At 35.4% G+C, this 23620-nt stretch overlaps 1 protein-coding gene across 12 annotated transcripts in view; it reads right to left on the reverse strand.

Moving 5' to 3' along the window:
• PTBP3 (polypyrimidine tract binding protein 3) overlaps positions 1-23620 on the reverse strand; it is a 145461-nt gene that overhangs the window by 31781 nt on the left and 90060 nt on the right. For all 12 annotated transcript variants that reach the window (XR_013551697.1, XR_014135969.1, XM_060609002.3 and 9 more), the window contains 4 exons: positions 23195-23369; positions 4546-4623; positions 1779-1918; positions 1501-1534 (listed from right to left, as the gene is read on the reverse strand). Coding sequence is in view for 10 of the 12 variants with exons in the window: in XM_060609002.3 (XP_060464985.1) it covers positions 1501-1534; positions 1779-1918; positions 4546-4623; positions 23195-23369 (427 nt within the window). In the remaining 2 variants the exon portion in view is untranslated. The remainder of the gene's footprint in view (positions 1-1500; positions 1535-1778; positions 1919-4545; positions 4624-23194; positions 23370-23620) is intronic.

Consider the following 23620-nt stretch of genomic DNA (forward strand, 5'->3'; position numbering starts at 1 on the left):
TGATGTAAATTTACTAAAAATCAATGATTTATTTATGTACCTAAAGCAGGTGAACTATATGGTTATAAATTATACCTCAAAAAGATCGTCTAAAAACCTATTATCCACTCAAAAATTTGAAACGATTTTCTAGCCTATTAAAACTTCCAAATAAAGAGTGCCATTTGTTAACCCCATTTGTTAAAAAAATGTTCTAATGCAGCAGTTGTCAACATCAGCTGATTTATTTAACAAGAGGAAAAAATGGAACTTTTCTAGGTAAAGTACAATGAAAACGAGTGGATTAGACTGAAAAATTACTAAATCATAAGGTACAGTGACAATGAAACATTTCCACTTAAATTGCTTATCTTTATGAGCTATCATTTCCAGTTATGACAACCTTTAAGATCAAGCACTAAAATAAAGTGAACTTGGAATCAAAGCTGAGAATACAGATTCAAAATGGAAAAGATTTTAAATAATGAAACATATTAAATAATATTTCTCACTAAATGTTAGTAAGTTTTTTATGAAGTTTCACCGTTAATAAAAATCTGTAAAATACTGATTACTTATTTCGTTGTTCTTATATTTCTATTTGTGCATATTATACTATACATAATGAGTACAGTACAAGGTGGATAAAGTTTATAAATAATCATATAAAAATTAGGAGTACATGCTAACATTTTTTTTTTTTTGGACTAAGAGAGGAACACTATTAGAAAGTCTGGAGACTATTTTCATTTTATTTTTTAATGTTTATTTATTTTTGAGAGAGACAGAGACAGAATGTGAGGGGGTTAGGGGCAGAGAAAGAGAGGGAGACACAGAATCCGAAGCAGGCTCCAGGCTCTGAGCTGTCAGCACAGAGCCCTATGTGGGGCTCGAACTCACAAGCTGTGAGACCATGACCCGAGCTAAAGTTGGACGCTCAGCTGAGTGAGTCACCCAGGCGCCCCTGGAGACTATTTTTAAAACCTGAATCTCATTATGCCTCTTCTCTGCTTAAAACTATTCACCGGTTTCCCACTGCTCTTAGGTTAAAAATCCAGCTCCTTAATTTAGTTACAAAGCTCTTCCTGACCATGTCCGTATTCATCTGTTCAGCTTCAACACTTTCCAGTGGGAAGTGGCTTCCTTCACTTCCATGTTCCAGGAGCTCTCTCACGCATTGCTAGCATCTGGGAAAACACATTTGCCCTTCCTTTCTGCCTGGCTAATGCTTACTCATTTTTCACAAGTCAGCTTAACTATCATTTCTATTGGTACACCACCTTTGATTCTCTCAGCTAGGTTAGGTCTCCTAAGTACACATTCCTATTACAATCTCTATTTCCCGTTTCATAAAACTTTATTGTAATTGTAATTACTTACTAAGTCTTACTTATTTCCTTCTCTATCTTCAGTGTCAAACACACTATTTATTAGCACATAGAGACAATCGATAAATATTACTGAATGACGAAACATGTTTAATCCACATTACAGACATTAAAACAGCAAAAAAGAACTTACCAAATAGGATAAAAAGCCCATGTGGTGTGATAAGCTGTTTGAAAAGGATAACACAAAATATAAGTGTCTAAGTAAAACAATTAAAGTAAGTTTACTTATAAAAACAGCAGCTGACTTTGTTTAAAGCACTGATTTTATATGCTTCTTCTATATATACCAGTGATGAATTTTAATAAAAATCCTTGAAACAAACTTAAACATTTGAATATAACCCTAGACCAGAAGCTATGATACCTCCTCCTGAAAAGAGTAAAATTATAAAATAATTTTCAACTCACATCCGGATTGAGATTGGTGACAAGCAGAACAGAATTTCCTGGTACACCACTAGTCCCAGGAATGGCCATCCTTCCAGTGACAGCAGAAGAGGTGATTGTGAGAGGGCCCAGAGCTCCAGGAACAGCTGGGACTGATATACCTTTTTAAAACATCAAAAGCATTTCATATACTGGTTATCTGGGGAATTACAACACTGGATATAACTTAAGTAAATAAATGAAGATGAAAGCAAAAATATAGAAGAAAATAAGTCAAAGCTACCATAAAAATATCAAAGGCCAGTTAGCCTAGAAGTCAAGATCCTTATTCTTTGACATCATCACAGTCAGTACTCTGTTATTTATAATACAGAATTTTGCAGAGCAACTGAATTCACTGCTCTTAAAAGTCGTTAGAGGATCTATCAACTGTTAAGTGCTCCATTTCTTCAAAGATATTTTAGCACATCCCTATAAGGTAGATGTATTTTTTCATTTGGCTTTTACCACAAAATTATATTAAAAAAAAAAAGCCCTTCAGCAAAAGTCATATTTGTGACTAGGAAGTATTACATGTCCTAAAAGTGGACTGTGGTAATGGCTGTTCAACTCTGTAAATTCACTAAAAATCACTGGACTGTATACCAGGCATTCAGAATACATAACATTCTGTATAAGAGAAGTATTTTGTGGGAAAAATACCTGTAACCTTGTAAAGTGCTATATAAATATTATAACCATCAATAATTGATTTATAGAGTTCAGTATTCTTCTGTAGTGAGAATTTTCAGAGCTCTCTATTCCCCTAGATAGTCCAGAACTATTTCAAGTTTGGTAATACTGGAATATTAACACTATATACTATGCCTAAAATAGCACTTTACTTTTACAGAAGGTCCTACTATTTGTGTTCTCAGCTTAAAAATTATCTAAGGCAAAATCTCTAGTTTATGTAAAATAAACCAGTTCCTTAATGGTATTTCTTGATTCTTTAAGCTCAAAGTTCCTTATAATACGGTCTGGTCACTTTCCCACAAATCACATAATTAAACAATATAGTTTACATTCAGACTATTCTGCTTGACCATCCAATGAGGTCATTATGACCATCATCCTCCTGAGTTTTAAAACTCTGCAGACCACTTTCTCAGGCTGGATATTTTTCCCATGAAATCGATATTCAATGGGCCCTTACATGGCCTCTTCCCATGCCCCTCCAATCCAACACTGCAACTTCTGAATAACCTGTGTAGGTTTATTACATATCACCAGTAGTACAACGTAGCTATATGGTACGGTGTGTAGTATGTTATATACGTATGCGGTGTGTGTGTGTGTATGTGTATGTATCTACCCTCTACTGAAGCTTAAGTCTTATCAACTCAGGAGTCTCCTAAATGCATTTTTTTCCCTCTTCCTTAATATCTGTGGTGATTTACACACGGTGTGTGTCAAAAAGAAATATCAAGGGGCCCCTGGGTAGCTCAGTCGGTTAAGCATACTTCGGCTCAGGCCATGATACCACAATTCGTGTTTTGGAGCACCGTGTCAGGCTCTGTGCTGACAGCTCAGAGCCTGGAGCCTGCTTCAGATTCTGTGTCTCCCCCTCTTTCTTCCCCGTCCCATGCTCACGCTCTGTCTCTCAAAGTAATAAATAAACATTAAAAAATTTTAAAAATATATCTAAGATGAAGGAAACCATATATCACTACTCCCAAATGTTTATCAATTAAACTTTGGGGAGCTTCAAATAAATAAAAATAATGTATAATGCCTTCATTTTAATGGAATAGGTAGAATATTCATTTAATTAAACATGTATTAAGATTTCTTAAAACCACCAAAAACATAAAACTTAAATGTCAACCTTATCATATTTCCTCTTTTAGTCAACTTCATCCTCTCTATCAAAGATAGTAGTTAAAATTCCCAAGATTAGAGGGGCAGAATATGAAGATTACTGACAGAAAGGAGTTATGTTGCAATTTAAAATACAGTTATACTCATAAATCAGCTGGAAACTGGAAATGTCATATGTACACTAGGCTTAACATTATGCCACTCTTCTAATCACCAACCATAGTGTTTTCTTTAGGCATTAAAGAGAAAATCATAAAGTAAATTTTTTCTTTTCCTGAGCTTATGATCGAATTTATTTTGTTTACTATTTGGAAAAGAGTGAGAGAGTCATTATCAAAGTATTAACCAATTGCTATCTCTTAATTATCTCTATCAGCTAAGAAAATATATATATCTCCTAAAATAAACAGCATGCATACTCTCTATGGTAATCCTCTGAAACCATTAATGATATAAGAAAGGATTTAATATTTAATATTTATTAATTCAGGTATTTACTGACTCCATAGTATGTGTTGAAGGCCATCAAAGGCATTAAGAACCTAAATGTAAATAAGACACAGGTCCATTCAACATGTAATTTATAAGCTTATTAGCAAAGACAGAAGCAGTTCATACATTTCATAGAGTAATCTAAAAGGCAAATGTCAGGCTACTTAATATAGTCAACCTATAGTATATCTGTGTCAATAACAAGTATAAATGATGCAGGACATATAATGGAATTTGGGAACTGAGAATGGAACCACAGGGAATGAGCTGTAAAGACAAGGAAGCTGTGCATCATACAATGAGCCATTCCTATGGTTGATATACATAATGCTTGTATTGTAAATCCTTCAAATATAGTGATGTTTTTCATCTTGATAAGCTCTTAGAACATACAGATCACTAAAAAACTGTTTCAAATTCAACTTTAAAAAGTCACCTGTAGCTTGATGGAATCCAATGGCTGGGGCAAATCCAGCAGCCCCTGCATATGGTGAAGAAATTATACCTGGTGCACCTAATGGGGAAGAAAAGCTAAAGTAAATATTCTACCTTCTATAGATATGGTTATCAAAGCAATAAAAAAAATTTTATGATGGTATACTATTGATAAAGAGATACTGTTATGGAATAAAGATTTGTTCAAAAGGTGATACCTAATGTGTAAGTAAAGAGCCTCTGCCCCTTCCAGAGCCTAACCTCCTTCACCTGGGCTCAAGGTTCAAGAGTACAGCTTAGCTGTTATTTAGTTTTGAGTTACTAGTTACTTCATTTTCATTTATTTTGTTTTGTTACTTAGGCTGAGATTCATGCCCTTATTTAGAGCACTATTTCTATGTGAAAATTTCTATGTCAAATACTTACTAAAATGTACTATACCTAGACGGTTCCATGGTGATGAAAATATGAAATAAAAATCCTCACTTTTGAAAGGCTTACAAACTACAATTGTATGAATTATGTAATTCATACAATAATATTATTCATATTATTATATGAATTACAAGAGATTCATATACTGAAGATCTAATGGTTTAAACACAAATGTACTGCAAGTGGTCTAAGAAGGAAATGCAGAGGATTCACTGTGATTGTTTGGAGGTGTCTCAGGAAGTAAAACTTGAGCTAGACATTATGTAATTGAAAAGCACAGTGCCTACTGCATACCAGATGCTAAACAAATGCTGGTATTATTTCCTTTCTTTCCAGAAGCCTGGGGACTGTGACCATCAAGAAAAACAGGAGTTAGTTCCAATGGAGAAGTCAATACTAGTCGCAAGACAATGTGATTTCAGACATGTCAAGGTTGAGGTGATGGTAAGACACAAGTGGAAATGAGAAGGCATACTTAGAAAAAGTAAGACACAGATCTGTAAATCATCTATGTAGAAATAAACGTGAAAGCCGTATGAAAAAAAGTTACACTTTTTTAAAAAGACAGAAGACAAAAAATGGAAGAGAGTATTAATGGATACTTTAATGGATTCCAAAAATGGAATGGAGTATTAGTACATTTAAGTGATAGAGGAAGAAGACGAACATTCTAAGAAAAAGAGAACAGCCTTAGAAATAGAAAAAAAACAAAACAGAGAATTATAACCCCTCAGGATCTAGAGGAACAGTGTTTAAGTGGGTGGGGGCTCAGGAGAAGTCAAAGAGAATAAGAAATATAAAAAGTAAAGAAGTTTTAGAGCAATATCGAGAAGTTAGACTTTAAGAGTCAAAGGGAGAGGTTGTTTTCTTTTCAATGATAGGTTGATGAGCATATTTACGGGAAGAAATATGTAGGCTGTATTTTCCAGAGGAATTAAAAACTCAAAAAGTTTATTCTCTTCATTAAAAATAGTTAACAGAATCTGTTAAATATGTAGTTGTGATTTATTAAAATAACTCAAGAAAATATATAGTCATTAAGAGACTTCAGGGATAGAGCTGGCAGGGAGAACTGACAGTTAAGTGAAGATACAAAAAATGAGATAACTGACAGAATTAAGTGATGAAATAAGAGGAACGTAACATTTATTGAGAGCACACAGAGAGTCAAGCATTTTTCTAGTGCTAAGGAAGAACTGTCCTTGTTAAAGTTATATTCAAGTAGGTTCAAGACCATACAGAAAAATGATTTAAAAAATGTTTTTAAGTTTATTTATTTATTCTGAGGGAAAGGGAGGGACACTGAGAGAGGGAGAGAGAATCCCAAGGAGGCTCCACACTGCCAGAGCAAAGACTGATGTGGGGCTCAATCGAAGGACTGTGAGATCATGACCTGAGCCAAAATCAAGAGTCGGACACCAACTGAGCCACCCAGGCGCTCCTAAAATGATTCATTTTTACAACAGAAATAACTATATTTAAGGCATAAAGACTTAACAAAGAGGCTTCAATATGGATATGAGTAATTATGAAAATCTGTGCTAGAAAGTTAAACATATGAAGAGATATATATAGTAGATTGCATTATTGTTGCCAAGTATTTACCTGCCCCTTCCGTATAACTCTGGCTAGTACTGTGACTTGCACACATCTTTATGCAATTCCCACTGCACTTAATTATGAGTACACAGCGATATGACACACACCACCTCTCTATAAAGAACCTTCAAGAGGCATTACGGGTTTACATCAGCTCTCCTATTTTTTACTCTCTGGCACCAGAATGCCATGTCTCAAATGTAATGACACTTTTAAACTGGGCACTAGATCACAAATACATGTGAAGGAGTGCTGCAAGAATGGGTTCACAGCTGCATAAATGTCAGGGGTGTGAAAGAAATAAATGTTAATTGCTGTAAGCTACTGAAATTGGGGGGAGGGCAAATGAGGTATTTTTAAAACACAAGAAGACTGGAGCGCCTGGATGGCTCAGTGAGTTAAGTGTCCGACTTCAGCTCAGGTCATGATCTCGCAGTTCGTGGGTTCGAGCCCGGCATCAGGCTCTCTGCTGGCATTCAGAGCCTGCTTTGGATCCTCTGTCTCCTCTCTCTGCCCCACCCCTGTTTACACTCTCTCCCCCTCTCTCTCAAAAATAAACAAACATTTAAAAAAACACACAAAAAGACTAATACAGATGGCTATGGTAGGGGGCTACGAGGTTGCGAGACTAGTAGGTTTTAGAGAAATGAGGAAAAATTTTGAGGTAAGTATCCCAGAATGCTAAATAGTGATAAATAAAAGAATTGGCAAACAATTAACAGGGATAAATTTTAAGTAATTGCTCCCAAGTAAAATATGATTAATAAGAACATTTGTTAAAATTTGACAAAAGAATCATTGATAGTTTCTATAAATAAACATTCTCCCAAATAAGCAGAAACAGAAACATTTTAGCAAAGTAACCTTTAGACAATGGGTTAGTATCTTTATGAAAAGATTATACAAACTTTTATGAAAAAGGCTTAAGAGTTGAGTGACTAACAATTGTTTACAACTGGAAAATGTACCCCTACAACAGCAATTAAGGCAATAAAAATTGTTAACATTTTTACCTGTGAAATCAGTTTATCAATAATATTTATAACAATAAAACCCTCAAGAAACACACTTAATGTCCAAATTGGAGAATGTTTAAATTATGAGTTGCTAGACAAAACACAGAGCCATTTAAAATACTACAGAAGAGTGTGTACTACAAAAAAATAATGCTCCGTAATTATTTTTTAAAAATGTGGACTCAGTAGCAGATTAAATAAACAGACCAACCTTCATGCAGAAAATGCCCGAAGAGTATAAAGATTTTTTTAAAAATCTAACAGCCAACAAGATGATAAAGAATAACGAGGTGAAAGGCCAAGCCCCAAGAAACTGAGCTTTGGTTTTGTCAGCCTCATGGGGTAGGAGACAAGATGAAAATTCCAGGATTGGCCCCAGGAAGGAAGTCAATAGATGACCTTTATGGCATTAATCTGGAAGTGTACACCTTAATAACCTACCCTTCTCACCCTCAGACAAGACTGCAAGAAAAAGTGCCTTCATGTCTAGTAGAAAAGGGAGAAAAAAGTTGCCGAAAAGGCCTAACCAAAAGCAAGCTCTGATAATTTGCAGCAGCTCAAATTCACATTTCTTAGGAGTCCAAAATAAAACTAATGAAGTTATGGATTTAGACTGAAATGGTCCTAAACACAGAGCCTTTAATTTTGCAGACAAACAAATTCTCTCTGGAGGAGTATACCACGATCCCAAATAACTCATACAATTAATTCTCTAAGTAAAATGAATAACTCATTTAAAAGAAAGAAAGAAAAACCTAACAGAGACAGACACAGGAATTATCAGATCAAGATTTTAGATAGTACACTTGAAGAAATAAAAGATATGCCAAAAAATACTGTAGGTCAGAAGACACTTAAAAAGATTAAAATAAAATTTCTAGAAATGAAAAACACAATTAATGAAATCTAAATTACTGGATGAGCTTAACAACAGATTAGACAAAGTTTCAAAAACTTTGATTTGTGAAATCAAAGGTCCTAAGGAATTATTCAGAATGCATTTTAGAGAGATAAAATAGAAAATATGAAAATCTGAGACCCTCAGAATAGAGTAAGAAAAGAAATTGTGAGGAGGGAAAATATATGAAAAGATAATTTCTATAACCAATAAAAGGCAATGACCCATCAAATCAAGAAGCTCAAGGAAGCTCCAATTAGAATAAACACATCACAGACACATCACACTGAAACCACAGGGCATCAAAGATGAAGAAAACGTCTGAAGAATAGCCAGAGAGAAAAAAGCAGTAGTTAAATTGATGCAGCTGACTTTCTAAGAGCAACAATGAAAACCAGAACATCATCAAATGATTTAATATACTGAATGAAAAGAAAAAGAAATACATCTGTTGATCTAAAACTCCACAGTAAGCAAAAGGATCTTTTAAAACTGACAACAAAATAAAGACATTTTTGAACAAAAATTTGAAAACTTCAAATATGTTATCATGGACTTTCCTAAGTGAATACTGGAGGATACTGTTCAGGTAAGTGAATCCAGATGGCATATCTGAGTTGTAAGAAAGAATAAAAAGTTGGGGCGCCTGGGCAGTTAAGTCAGTTGAGTATCTGATTCTTGATTTCACCTCAGGTCATGATCTCATGGTTTGTGAGATCAAGTCCCACATCGGGTTCTACGCTGCCAGTGCAGAATTCTCTCTCCATCTCTGCCTTTCCCCCACTTGCGCTCCCTTTCTCTTTCTCTCTGAAACTAAATAAATGAACATTAAAAAAAATAAAGAAGGAATAAAAAGTCTACAGTTACATATGGTTTGATCTAAACGAGTATTTATTATATAAAACAATACTAACAAGTTGCCTGATTAAAAAAATTTTAAGGGGCACCTGGGTGGCTCAGTTGGTTAAATGTCCAACTTTGGCTCAGGTCATGATCTCACAGTTTGTGGGTTCAAACCCCACATCAGGCTCTGTGCTGACCATTCAGAGCCTGGAGCCTGCTTCAGATTCTGTGTTTCCCTCTCTCTGCCCCTCCCCTGCTCACACTCTCTCTCTCTCAAAAATAAACATTAAAAAAAAAGTTTTAATTTTAAAATGTAACTATAATATCATGAGTTAGGAGAAGGTAAAAGAGGGTAAAAGCAGTTAAACTTCCCTAAAAGTTCTTAAGTTATGTAAGGAAAGGGTACACTATCAGTTAACTTTAGATTTTGGTAAAATAAGTATGAAAGTTAAAAATCATAGATGCAAACACGAAACAGTACTAGATTCCAAAAACAGCAAGAAAAACAGAATAATAAACAAAAAACATTACTTCAACAAGTATTTTTGAATGCCTATTTCATGTCAGGCATAAACATATATAAACTAAATAGAAGAAAAAATCTACCCCGGTGAAGCTTAATTCTAGTGATAAAAATAAAATAATAAATACAGTAAAAAACTACAAGTAAGAAAGTGATAAATACTATAGAAATCAGAATAGGGGTGCCTGGGTGGTTCAGTCGGTTATATGCCCGACTTCGGTTCAGGTCATGATCTCGGGTTTCTGAGTTCATGGCCTGTGTTGAGCTCTGTGCTGACAGCTCAGATCCTGGAGCCTGCTTCGGATTCTGTGTCTCCCTCTTCTCTGCCCTCTTCTCTGCCCTTCCCCATCTCACTCAAAAATAAACAAACATTAAAAAACCTTAAAAAAATAGAATAGGAAGAATCAGGAGCACTGAGGGCTAGTCAGGGTAGGTCAAAGGCAGCATGAAAAAAAATGAGGGTACCTGAGAGAAAAGTACTCCAGCTAGGGGGAATAACTGGAATAATCTAGAGGTGGGAACATACTTAAAATGTTTTATAAACTGGAGGGACTGTCAGTTTGGTGAGCAGAAAGAGTGGGGTGGAGGGGGGCGGGGAGGGTACTGACAAAGATATTTAAAAAGTAAAATTGGAGTGCATGGTATAGGGCCTTGTAATCCAACGTAAGGATGTGAGCATTTACTCTGAAAGAAAAAGGAAGTTTGGAGGGCTTTCAGTCAGCATTAGACTGAAACTGATAGGACTCACTTTTCTTTTTTAAAAGGGATTATGTAAAGTTTTGACACGTAGTTAAAACATGTGAAACTATCATCACAATCAAGATAACAAATCTTTCTTCATTTCAAAAATTTCCTTGTGCCCCTTTGTAATCCATCTCCCTCCAAACCCTGTCCCTAGGTAACCACTGATCTGCTTTCTGTCACTATAGACTAGTGTGCATTTTTCAGACTTACACATAAACAGAATCATACAATAGGTATTGTTTAAAAAATCCGGTTTCTTTAATTCAGAATAAAGTTTTGTCTGGCTTCTTTCAATCAAAATAATCTGGTTCTCCTTACTGATATATTCCTGTGTATTTAAATAGCATTTCATCATATGGACAAACTGTACTTTAAAATACTCACCTGTAATAAAATATTTCTAGATTTTGGTCATTACAAATAAATTGCTAAGGACATTTCTACACAGGTATCTGTGTGGATATGAACTTTGATTCCTCTTGGATAAGTGATCAGGTAGAATGAGTGGGTCATAATGCAGGCACACATTTAACTTTTAAGGAAACTGTCCAAGTCTTTGCTAAAGTGGTCTTGCCTAAATTTTACATTGCCACCAACACAGTACACCAGTGAAAGATGGTCCACATCCTTGATACAGTAAACCTTATAAAATTTAGCCATTCTAATGGGCATGTACCGCTATCTTACAGTAATTTTAATTTCCACTTCCCTGATGACTGGGGATAAGCATCATTTCAGGTGCTTGTCGACATTCATATGCCATTTTTTGTACCCTATCTTCATATCTTTTGCACATTTTTTCTTGGTTTGTTTTCTTCCTATTGAGTTATAAGAGGTCTTCACATAACTTGATATAACTACTATGTCTGATATATGTGCTGCAAAGGTTTTCCTTCAAGTCTGTAGCCTGCCTTTGATTTCCTTTTTTTTTAAATTTACTTCTTTATTCTATTACTTTTTTTTAATATTTATTTTTGGAGAGCACAAGCAGGGGAGGGGCAGAGAAAGGGGGACAGAGGATCTGAAGCAGGGTCTGCACTGACAGGCTGACAGCAGTGAGCCTGATGTGGGGCTCAAACTCCCTAACTGCAAGATCATGACCTGAGCCAAAGTTGGACACTCAAATGACTGAGCCACCCTAAAGTTTATTTTTGAGAGAGAGAGAGAGAGAGAGAGAGAGAGAGAGAGAGAGAGAGAGTATAAGCATGGGAGGGGCAGAGAAGGGGGAGAGATAGAATCCCAAGCAGGCTCTGCACTGTCAGCACGGAATCCAATGCAAGGCTTGAACTCAAGAGTCGGACACTTAGCCAACTGAGCTACCCACGTGCCCCTGCCTTTGATTTTCTTGATGTTATCTTTGAAGCACTGTTAACATACAGTGTAATATTAGTTTCGTGTGTATATTACAGTGATTCAACATTTCTATATTCCCTACATCACCCAGTGCTCATGACTACAAGTGCTCTCCTTAATCTCCATAACCTATTTAAACCCCCTCCCCTGCTCTGGTAACCATTCGTTTGTTCTCTGTAAGTAAGAGTTGGGGGTGGGGTGCTTAGGTGGCTAAGTGACTGACTCTTGATTTTGGCTCAGGTCACAGTCTCAACTGTTTGTGAATTCAAGCCCTGTGCTGACAGTGCAGAGCCTGCTTGGGATTCTCTCTGCCCCTCCCATGTGCTCTCTCTAAATAAAGAAACTTAAAAAAAAAAAAAGAAGAAAGAAAAAAGAGTTCAGGTGCCTGGCTGGCTCAGTCAGAAGTACATGCAACTATTGAGCTTGGGGTGATGAGTTCAAGTCTCATGTTGGGTAAACAGATTACCAAAAAAACAAAAACAAAAACACCAAAACCAAACAACCAAACCAAACAAACAAACACAATTTAAAGTCTGTTTATTGATGTCTTTCTCTTATTTTTTCCTTTGTTTTATATATTAGAATCTACATAAGTGAAATCATGTGGTAGTTGTCTTTCTGACTTATTTCACTTAGAATTATACTCCCCACCTCCATCCATGTCATTGGAAATGGCAAAATTTCATTTTTTATGGCTGAATAATATTCCACGTGTACACACATTCTTTTGCATGTTGCTGTCCAGTTTTCCCAACACTGTATGTTGAAGAGACTCTTTTTCCCATTGGATATTTGTTTCTGCTTTGTTGAAAATTAATGGACCACACAATCGTGGGTTTATTTCTGGGTTTTCTCTTCTGGTCTATTGACCTATGGAGTCCAGAATTATGATGTCCCCTGCTTTGCTTTTCTTTTTCAAGACTGCTTTGGCTGTTTGGGGTCTTTTGTGGTTCCATACAAATTTTAGGGTTGTTTGTTCTAGTTCTGTGAAATCTGCTCTTGGTTTTTGATAGAGATTGCATTAAATGTATAGACTGCTTTGGGTACTACAATCGTTTAAAAATATTTGTTCTTTCAATACACGAACATGGAATGTATTTCCATTTCTTTGTGTTGTCTTCCATTTCTTTCATCAGTGTTTTACAGTTTTCAGAGTACAGGTCTTTTACCTCTTTAGTTAAGTTTATTCCTAGGTATCCTACATAAGATATCTTACATTATTTTTGGTACAATTGTAAATGGGATTGTTTTCTTAATTTCTCTATCTGCTGCTTCATTATTGGTGTACAGAAATACAACAGATTTCTGTTCTTTCATTTCATATCCTACAACTTTACTGAATTTATCAGTTCTAGCAGTTTGTTGGTTGAGTCTTAGGGTTTTCTATATATAGTATTATGCCATCTGCAAATATTAAAAGTTTTACTTCTTCTTTCCCAAACTGGATGCCTTTTCTTTCTTTTTGTTGTCTGATTTGTTGTGGGTAGGACGTCCAGTACTATGTTGAATAAAAGTGTTGACAGTAGACATCCTCGTCATGTTCCTGACCTTAGGGGAAAAGCTTTCAGTGTTTCCCCATTAAGGATGATGTTAGCTGTGGGTTTTTCACACATGGCCTTATTTACATTAGGCCCTCTAAACCTACTTTGTTGGGCACTTTCATCAAGAATGGATGTTGTGCTTTGTCAAATGATTTTTCTGTTATTTACTGAAATGATAATATGGTTATCCTTTCTCTTACTGATGTGATGTATGATGTTGATTGAAATATGATTATTGAACCACCTTTGCATCCCAGGAATATCCCACTTGATCGTGATTTAAAAAACAAAATGTATTGTTTAAAGCAGTTTGCTAGTATCTTATTGAGAATTTTTGCATCCATGTTCATCAGGGATATTGGCCTATAGTTCTCTTTAGTGGGTCTTTATCTGGTTTTGGTATCCGGATAATGTTGGCCTCAGGGAATGAATATGGAAGTTTTCCTTCCTCTTCTATTTTTTGCAATAGTTTGAGAACAAAAGGTATGAGTTTTTCTTTAAGTGTTTGGTAGAAACTGCCTGTGAAACCATCTGGTCCTGGGCTTTTGTTTGTTGGGAGTTTTTTGATTACTGATTCAATACCTTGACTGGTTACTGACTGTTCAAATTTCCTATTTCTTTCTGTCTCAGTTTTGATAGTTTATAGGTTTCTAGGAATTTAACCATATCTTCTAGGTTGCCCGGTTTATTGGCATATAGTTTTTCATAATATTCTCTTACAATTGTTTGTATTTCTGTGGTGTTAGTTTTTTCTCCTCTCATTTGTGATTTGGTGTCCTTTCTTTTTCTTGGCAAGTTTGACTAAAGGATAATCAATTTCACTGATTATTTTCCAAAGAACCAGCTCCTGGTTTCATTGATCTGTTCTATTGTTTTTTTTGTTTTTAGTTTCTCTATCATTTATGTCTGCTCTAATCTTTATTATTTTCGTCCTTCTGCTGGTTTTAGGTTTTGTTTGTTGTTCTTTTTCTACCTCCTTTAGGTATAAGGTTAGGTTGTTTATGTGAGATTTTTCTTGCTTCCTGAGACAGGCCAGTATTACTATGAACTTCCCTCTTAGAACCACTTTTACTGCATCCCAGAGGTTTTGGACTGTTGTGCTTTCATTATCATTTGTTTCTATGTACTTTTTAATTTCTTCTTTTATTTCCTGGTTGACTCAGTCATGGTTTATTAGCATGTTATTTGGCTTCAATGTGTTTATGGTCTTTCCAGATTTTTTCTTGTGGTTGACTTCTAGTTTCATAGCATTATACTCAGAAAAGATGCATGGTATCATTTTGATCTTTTGAATTTGCTGGTTTGTTTTGTGGTCTAATATGTGGTCTATTCTGGAGAATGCTCCATGTGCACTTGAAAATAATATGTATTCTGCTGTTTCAGGATGAAATATTCTGAATGTATCTGTTAAATCCATCTGTTCTGGTATGTCCTTCAAAGCCACAGTTTCCTTGTTGATTTTCTGTTTACGTGAACTGTCTGCTGGGGTAAGTGGGGTGTTAAAGTCCCTTACTATTAGCATATTGCTATCAATTAGTTCCTTTATGTTTGTTAATAACTGTTTTATAGTGTATTTGGGTGCTCCTATGCTGGGTGCATAAATATTTATAACTTTTGTATCTTCTTGTTGGATTGTCCCCTTTTTAATTACATAACATCCTTATTTGTTCTTTACAGTCTTTGTTTTTAAGTCTGTTTTTGTCCAATGTAAGTACTGTTACTCTCTTTCTTTTGACATCTGTTTGCATGATAGATGTTTCTCCATCCCTTCACTTTCAAACTGAATGTGTCTTTAGGTCTAAAATGAGTCTCCTGTAGGCAGCATTTAGATGGGTCTTGTTTAAAAAAAAATTTTTTTAATGTTTATTTATTTTTGAGAGAGAGAGAGACAGAGTGTGAGTGGGGGAGGGGCAGAGAGAGAGGGAGACACAGAATCTGAAGCAGGCTCCAGGCTCTGAGCTGTCAGCACACAGCCCAACGCAGGGCTCGAACCCATGAACCACGAGATCATGACCTGAGCCGAAGTCGGACGCCCAACCAACTGAGCCACCCAGGCAACCCTACATGGGTCTTATTTTTTAATCAATTCTGTCAATCTCTGTTTTGATTGGAGCATTTAGTCCATTTACAAAGTAATTATTGATAGATACGTGTTTATTGCCATCTTATTACTTATTTTGTGGCTGTTTCTGATTTTCTCTGATCCTTTTTCTTTTCATGTTTTGCTGATTTTATTTAGTGATATACTTGGATTTTTTCCTCTTTATTCTTTGAATGTTTTATTAGTGGGTTTTGGTATATGGTTACCATTAGGTTTGTATATAACTTCTTCTGCATTGGTTTAAACCTTACAGTATAGGTCTAAAGATCTATTTCAAGAAAGTCAGTTTGTCAGTATGGTACTTTTTTTAAGTAAAAAAATTTTAATTTTTTCAGTATGAATACCTATGTGTCTAAAAACTTTTTGAAAAGATTTTCTTTCCCTCTGGAATTTTACACTGTTGAAAAATCAACAGATGTATTATATATAAATGAGACTATTTCTAGACTCTGTATTCTGCTCCATTAATGTAAATCTATATGTCTATCCTATACACACTACCAAACTGGCTTGATTTCTGCAGCTTTACATTAAGTCTTTCATTAAGAAATTATTGTAAATACTTTGACTATTTTAGATAGCTTTTTAAAAAAATGTTTATTTATTTTAGAGAGAGAGCACATGAGAGAGCGCACATGCAAGCAGGGAGGGAGCAGAAAGAGAGGGACAGAGAATCCCAAGCAGGTTCCATGCTATCGGCACAGAGCCTGACGTGGGGCCCAAACTCATGAACCAGGAGATCATGACCTTAAAGGAAATCAAGAGTTGGCCACTAAACCAACTTAGTCACCCAGGCGCCCCATGCTCATTTCACATATGAATAAACAAAAGTGCAGAGAAGTTAAACAATTTGCCCCAAGTCACACAGATCATAAATAGTAGGTCTAGAATTAGAATCTAAAAAGTATGATCCTGGGCGCCTGGGTGGTTCAGTTGGTTAAGCGTCCAGCTTTGGCTCAGGTCATGATCTCGCAGTCCATGGGTTCGAGCTCCGCGTCAGGCTCTTTGCTGATAGATCAGAGCTTGGAGCCTGCTTCGGATTCTGTGTTTCCCTCTTTATCTTCCCCTCCGCTGCTTGCACTCTTTCTCTCAAAAATAAACATTTAAAAAGTATGGTCCTGAGGAATAAATATAACAAAGCATGCACATATTTGTGGAGTCACCTGAAGTCACCAAACTCTTTGGAAAGACATTAAGGAACATTCAAAAAAATGAAGAGATGTACAATGTTCAAAGACAGTTAAGACTGTAAAGATGTTAATTATCTTCTACGTGATTTATAAAGTCAGCGTAATCCAAATGAACTCTAACAGCTTTTTCCTTGAGGATGTGACATGTTGACCCTAAAATTCATAGGTAAAATGATGAAGAAGTGCAAAGACACTCTTGAAAAATAAGGTAAAAAGATTTATTCTGTCAGGTATTGAGACTTGTGGTGATGATTAAAGGAGAGACTAATAAATAGACCCATGAATAATACCCACGAAACTACTTAAGCAAATATTCAGCTGAAGTTAATGCTATGTGTTAACAACTCTGAAACCACGCGCTGTGTATTACAAGATTGAGCAAATAAGTAAACACACTGAAGCTAACAGAAACTAAATATCTCATTCTTGAAGCAGGGAGCTAACAGTATGAAAAGGGTGCAGGGATTGGAATTGGAGGTATTAGTTAAAATTTGTGGTTTTTAACCACACAGAGACATATATTTATGAAGCACAGAGAAATACATTTATGACCTACACATACATATGAATCCCAGTAATGTTCATTTAAAGTGCCTAGAAGCAATGATGTTCCTATCAACAATGAGCACATCTAATGCCTGAGTATTGATTTCAAAAAACCATTTCTAACTAAAAGGAACCAGGCCTCAATGGAGAAGTAGCCGATTGCAGCACTAAGGGAGGGAAGGTAAAGAAGAGCTGAAATATCTTCAGCCAGAAAGTTAGGAAATGTTCAAACGAAGACGGGGATATGTCAAGGGTCATAGAAGCCACTGTGAAAGGGCTCCCACTGGCCAAACCTGGGACAGGTTGAACATAAAATGAAAAATCACAGCATAAAACCCACAGAATAAGAATCTATAAGACCATGGGAATGCAAGCTGGTGCAGCCACTCTAGAAAACAGTATGGAGGTTCCTCAATAAACTAAAAATAGAACTACCCTACGACCCAGCAATTACACTACTAGACATTTATCCAACGGTACAGGTGTGCTGTTTCGAAGGGACACATGCACCCCGATGTTTATAGCAGCACTATCAACAATAGCCAAAGTATGGAAAGAGCCCAAATGTCCATCGCTGGATGAATGGATAAAGAAGGTGTGGTATATATATATATATATACAATGGTGTATTACTTGGCAATCAAAAAGAATGAAATCTTGCCATTTGCAACTATGTGGATGGGACTGGAGGGTATTAGGCTAAGTGAAATTAGAGAAAGACAAATGTCATATGACTTCACTCATATGAGGACGTTAAGAGACAAAACAGATGAACATAAGGGAAGGGAAACAAAAAATATAAAAATAGGGAGGGGGACAAAACAAAAGAGACTAATAAATATGGAGAACAAACAGGGTTACTGGAGGGGGTGTGGGCTAAATAGGTAAGGGGCACTAAGGAATCTACTGATATTATTGTTGCACTATATGCTAATTTGGATGTAAATTAAAAGAAAATTAAATTAAAAATTATTAAAAAATCTGTAAGACCACATTGACAAGAAAAAATAAATGAGTAATAAATAAGCATAGAGACCTAATGCACAGTATAATGAATTTAGACAGACATTACATATAAATGTATCAAAGTAACATGTTACACACCTTAAATTCACACAATGTTAGATGTCAAATTTATTCAAAATGAATGAATAAATAAATGAAGGGAGTGGTGGTAAGAAAAAAGTCCTTTATAATAAAATTACAGCTAATAAGCATTAAAGGAATGATGAGATTAACAAATCTCCAATAAGGTAACCATCACAGTAACAACAATATTTGGCAATGGATGATACAATTCAAGAGTGAAAAGCGATAGGGAACAGGATATTTATATAGTCTCAATGTATCACCCTACAAATTACAGAGAAAAATAGTAATTTACTGGGAAGAAACTGCAGAAATCACGTTAGTGAGTGATCAAAGTTAGTATCGTCATGAATTAGATAAACTGGCATCCTATGTCTCCTGATGTAACCAACTGAGAAAGACACAACACTGTTTTAGCCAAAAAAACCCACACACTCATATTGAGAGACATTCTATGAAATACCCAACCTGAAATCTTCACCAATTCAAATATCATGAAAGACAAAGAGTGAGGAAATGTTCCAAATTAAAGGACTCTAAAGAGACTCCAAATAAATTAGCCTAATACTGGTTTGGGTCTTTACCAGAAAAAAATTCTTATAAAGAACATTACTTTTGCAACAGGCAAATTTCTAAAAGGTCTATGGATTAGATCATAGTATTATATAAATGTTTATTTCCCAATTTTGATAAGTGACCTGTGTTTAGGTAAGAATGTCCTTATTCTTAGAAAATACACACTGAGGGACGCCTGGGTGGCTCAGTCGGTTAAGCGTCCGACTTTGGCTCAGGTTATGATCTCATGGTCCGTGAATTCAAGCCCCATGTCGGGCTCTGTGCTGACAGCTCAGAGCCTGGAGCCTGCTTCAGATTCTGTCTCCCTCTCTCTCTGACCCTCCCCCGTTCATGCTCTGTCTCTGTCTCAAAAATAAATGTTAAAAAAAATAAAATAAATAAATAAATAAATAAATAAATAAATAAATAAAATAAAAAAAGAAAATACACACTGAGTATTAAGAAGTAAAGAGGCATCATGCCTGCAACTAACTCTCTAATAATTGAGGGGAAAAAGAAAAAACAACTATCCACCTCTTCCATATAATCAGAGAGACGATGAAGTAAATATGGCATGATGTTAATTGAGGAATCTTGGATGCTTCTGGATATAAGGGAATTTCTTTGTACTAATCTTGCAACTTAAACTATTTCTAAAATTATTAAAATACTATAAAGTTTATTTATTTTGAGAGAGAGACAGTGCAGGTGGGGAAGAGGCAAAGAGAGAGAGGGAGACACAGAGAATCCCAAGCAGGCTCTGCATTGTCAGCATGGAGCCCGACGCGGAGCTCGACCTCACAAAACTGAGATCATGACCTGGGCCGAAACCAAGAGTTGAATGCTTAACCAACTAAGTCACCCAGGTGGCACTAAAATACTATAAACTTTAGAATGTAGGTATATATATTTATGATGTCAGAGGAACAAAGGATTTCTTAAACAAGACACAAAAAACATAAATATAAAAGAAATGGCAAATAAATTTGACTAAATAAAAATACCATAACAAGAATAAACCAATAAGCCAAAAATGGAAGAAACTATTTGAAACACATATAGCTATAGCCAACAAAGGACTATTGGGTGGGATATATATAAAAAGAATTTCCACCAAAAAAAAAAGAAAGAAAAATAAAAAGAAAAGAAAGAAACAAGACAGCAAACACAAAAATAGGTAAAAAAAAGTTAAAACAGAAAATTCATAAGGGAGAATGGCCAATAAACAAATAAAAATATGTTTAACCTCATGGGTAATCAGGAATATCTCACTGCAGCATTGTCCATAATGACCTCAAACTAAAACAATCCTAATGACTATCAACAACAGAATGGATAAACAAACTGTGGTATATTCATTCAATAGATATCTATACACTTGATGGTACTGAGAATGAATAAGCAACAGCCATATATATACGTATGTATACATACGTATACATATATATATACGTATGTATACATACGTATATATACATATGTATATATATATGTATATATATATATGTATATAAATATGGATGAATCACAAGTCAACAAAAGAAAATGAAGAGCATGATGCCATTTACATAAAATTCTAAAAAAGGAGAAAAAATGTTTAAATTAACACTTAGAGCTGCATAATGAGTGATAAGAAAAACATACACAAGGAAAAAGCAGAAAAGCAAAAGAATGAATATCATCAAATTTGAGACTGATCATCCTGGGACAGGAAGGGAAGGAACATACATAATCAATGAGAGTGCTACAAACACTGCTTCTTCAGGATATATAAATATATTATTTCTTAACCTGGATGATACTACATGGGTGTTAAAATATATATTTGCATATTTTAGAAGATTTTCTAAAGGTATAGTGTATTATCACTAAAAACAGGGACAGAGTGCTTATGACTTAACCCTAGAAGCAGTAAAGAACCTTTAAAAAAAGAAAGAAGAGATAGTGAGGAAAAAGGAGAGTGGTATTGCACAAGCCAAGAGAAAAGAGGAGGGGACAGTGAATCATGTTAAATATTAGCAAGAGGCAGAGTAAACTTTCACATAATATGCAAAAAAGTATTGTTCTCTGTTGATGAATCAGCTCTCTTAAGATGTAGACATTACTTTGCAATCACTAAGGATTTATTAAAACGATGAAAAAGGCTGTTACTACTGTTCTTTTATACTCAGAAACCAAAATTCTTGATCATAATTGAAAAATGTCCTCCTCCCATAATGTATAATTACATCAAAAATATATATTCAATTATTGGAATAAGTACAGTTCTGCATTTGATAGCAAAGTTTTGGTAAACTTGAATGACAGCCTCAATTTCTATCATGTATTCCTGAAACTGTGATTACAAAGACCTCTGGCTCTGCCAACTCGGACATGTAAGTAAAGGCTGGTAACAAGTATAAAACACAAAAATTTGGTTAGACCAAGACAGAAACTTTAACAATTCAGGAACATGAACTGAACAATTCACTTGTCTTTCTCAGTTATAAATAACAGAAAGCTTTTACTTGAAAATAAAGTTACAAACTATTTTCCAGAAAATTGGACATGTGGCTAAGGATTCATTTTTCTCACCTATAAAATAAATATGGACTAAATATCACTTAAGGTCTCAATGAGCAATATTTTATGGTGTCATCTGGGAAATGAAAACTAATCACAAAAGGTAATAAAATTTAATACTTTATCTAGATAATAAACCACACCTTCAAGGGCTGCAAAATCCAAAAGTAGCATATATCAACCTAATAATATACCCAACTGGGCCATCCATTGCTTCTTCCTTTACATAAAGATTTGTTTTAAAAGTTACAAATTTGTAAAAGATTTGTACAAATCTTTTTGTACAATTTGTACAAAAAGTTACAAGATTTGTTTTAAAAGTTACAAAAGTTACAAATATTAGTTACAAATATATTGGTAACTAATTTTATTTTAAAAAAAAATTTTTTTTAATGTTTATTTTTGAGACAGTGAGAGACAGAGCATGAACAGGGGAGGGTCAGGGAGAGGAGGAGACACAGAATCTGAAACAGGCTCCAGGCTCTGAGCTGTCAGCACAGAGGCTGACGCGGGGCTCGAACTCACGGACCACGAGATCATGACCTGAGCCGAAGTCAAACGCTGAACCAACTGAGCCACCCAGGCGCCCCTATTGGTAACTAATTTTAAATAAAAGAAAAAAGCCCTTCAAACCAACATTTGCAAAGATAATTCAGAAGGTTGTCATTTTAATAATTATAATGCAAAAATACAACTTCACACAAACTTAAGTTACAGATGGGAGTTCTGATTTATAAAAAAAACAAAATAAAATAAATCCCCTTCTTTGAACACAGGAAGAACATACCACTAATTTAGGCCCTTTTTTTAAAATAACACTACATGGGGCGCCTGGGTGGCTCAGTCGGTTGAGCGTCCGACTTTGGCTCGGGTCATGATCTCGCGGTCCGTGGGTTCGAGCCCCTCGTCGGGCTCTGTGCTGACAGCTCAGAGCCTGGAGCCTGTTTCAGATTCTGTGTCTCCCTCTTTCTCTGACCCTCCCCTGTTCATGCTCTCTCTCTGTCTCAAAAATAAATAAATGTTAAAAAACAAAAAAAAATTGAAAATAACACTACTTCAGGGGCACCTGGTGGCTCAGTCAGTTAAGTGTCCAACTCTTGGTTTCAGCTCAGGTAATGATCTCATGGTTCATGGGTTCAAGCCCCACATCGGGCTCTGTAGTGACAGCATGGAGTCTGCTTGGCATTCTGCCTCCTCTCTCTGCCCCTCCCTGGTTACTCCCTATCTCTCTCTTCCAAAAATAAATAAATATTTAAAAATAAATAAAATACCACTACTTCAAAAGGAGAAAAGTATTTCTCTCAAGAACACAGATACCAATATTCCGTGGCTATAAGTCAACACATTTAAAGCAATGTTAATACTTATGAGCATTAATTTAAAGCAAATGGTTGTTTGGCTTATAAAGAATGAGTAAGATTAATGTTAGAACATAAGTTTTTAACTCAATTTCAGATATTCATTTGTTTTGCCAACTAACAGAATCTACTAATATTAAGATTTAATTAAAGGACACATTTTGTTCCAAGATTTTTCTTTCCTTTAGAAATCCTGAGAGAATCCAAGAAGAAAAAGGCTGATATAATATACACAGATTAATGTATAAAACTTGTAACCAGAAAGCTTGCTTTGCGACCCAAAATGGAACTACTCACCAAAAGCAGCAGCCATAGGGGGTTCAAGGGATGGCTGGCCATCACCAGTAGGAAGGTCTAAACGAGTGAAGTCTCTGCTTTTGTCATTATTATATTTCACATTAAGGCTGGTGAGCTTGGAGAAGTCAATACGCAGAGTGCAGCATGCATTATAGATATTCTGGCCATCCAGAGCCTAAAGCATGTAAGAAAGGGACTGAGGTTTTGCAAGACAACAACACTGATAAATCAAGTAGCCTCTACTTTGACACAGAGTGGCAATTAGGTGTAAAGCAGAGAGTAAAGGACTAAAAGCCAAAGACTTGTGTTTACTTTTACCTAGGTCACTAACTGTGTGAACTTAAGAGAGAAAAAGAAAATCTCTCAGTTTTTCACAATGTCATAATAATCCCTTTCTTGTCTATGGTAAGATCAAATGAAAGGAGA

Source organism: Panthera onca, chromosome D4 (genome assembly GCF_046562875.1).
Source record: "Panthera onca isolate mPanOnc1 chromosome D4, mPanOnc1 haplotype 2, whole genome shotgun sequence".
Classification (NCBI taxonomy): Eukaryota; Metazoa; Chordata; class Mammalia; order Carnivora; family Felidae; genus Panthera; species Panthera onca.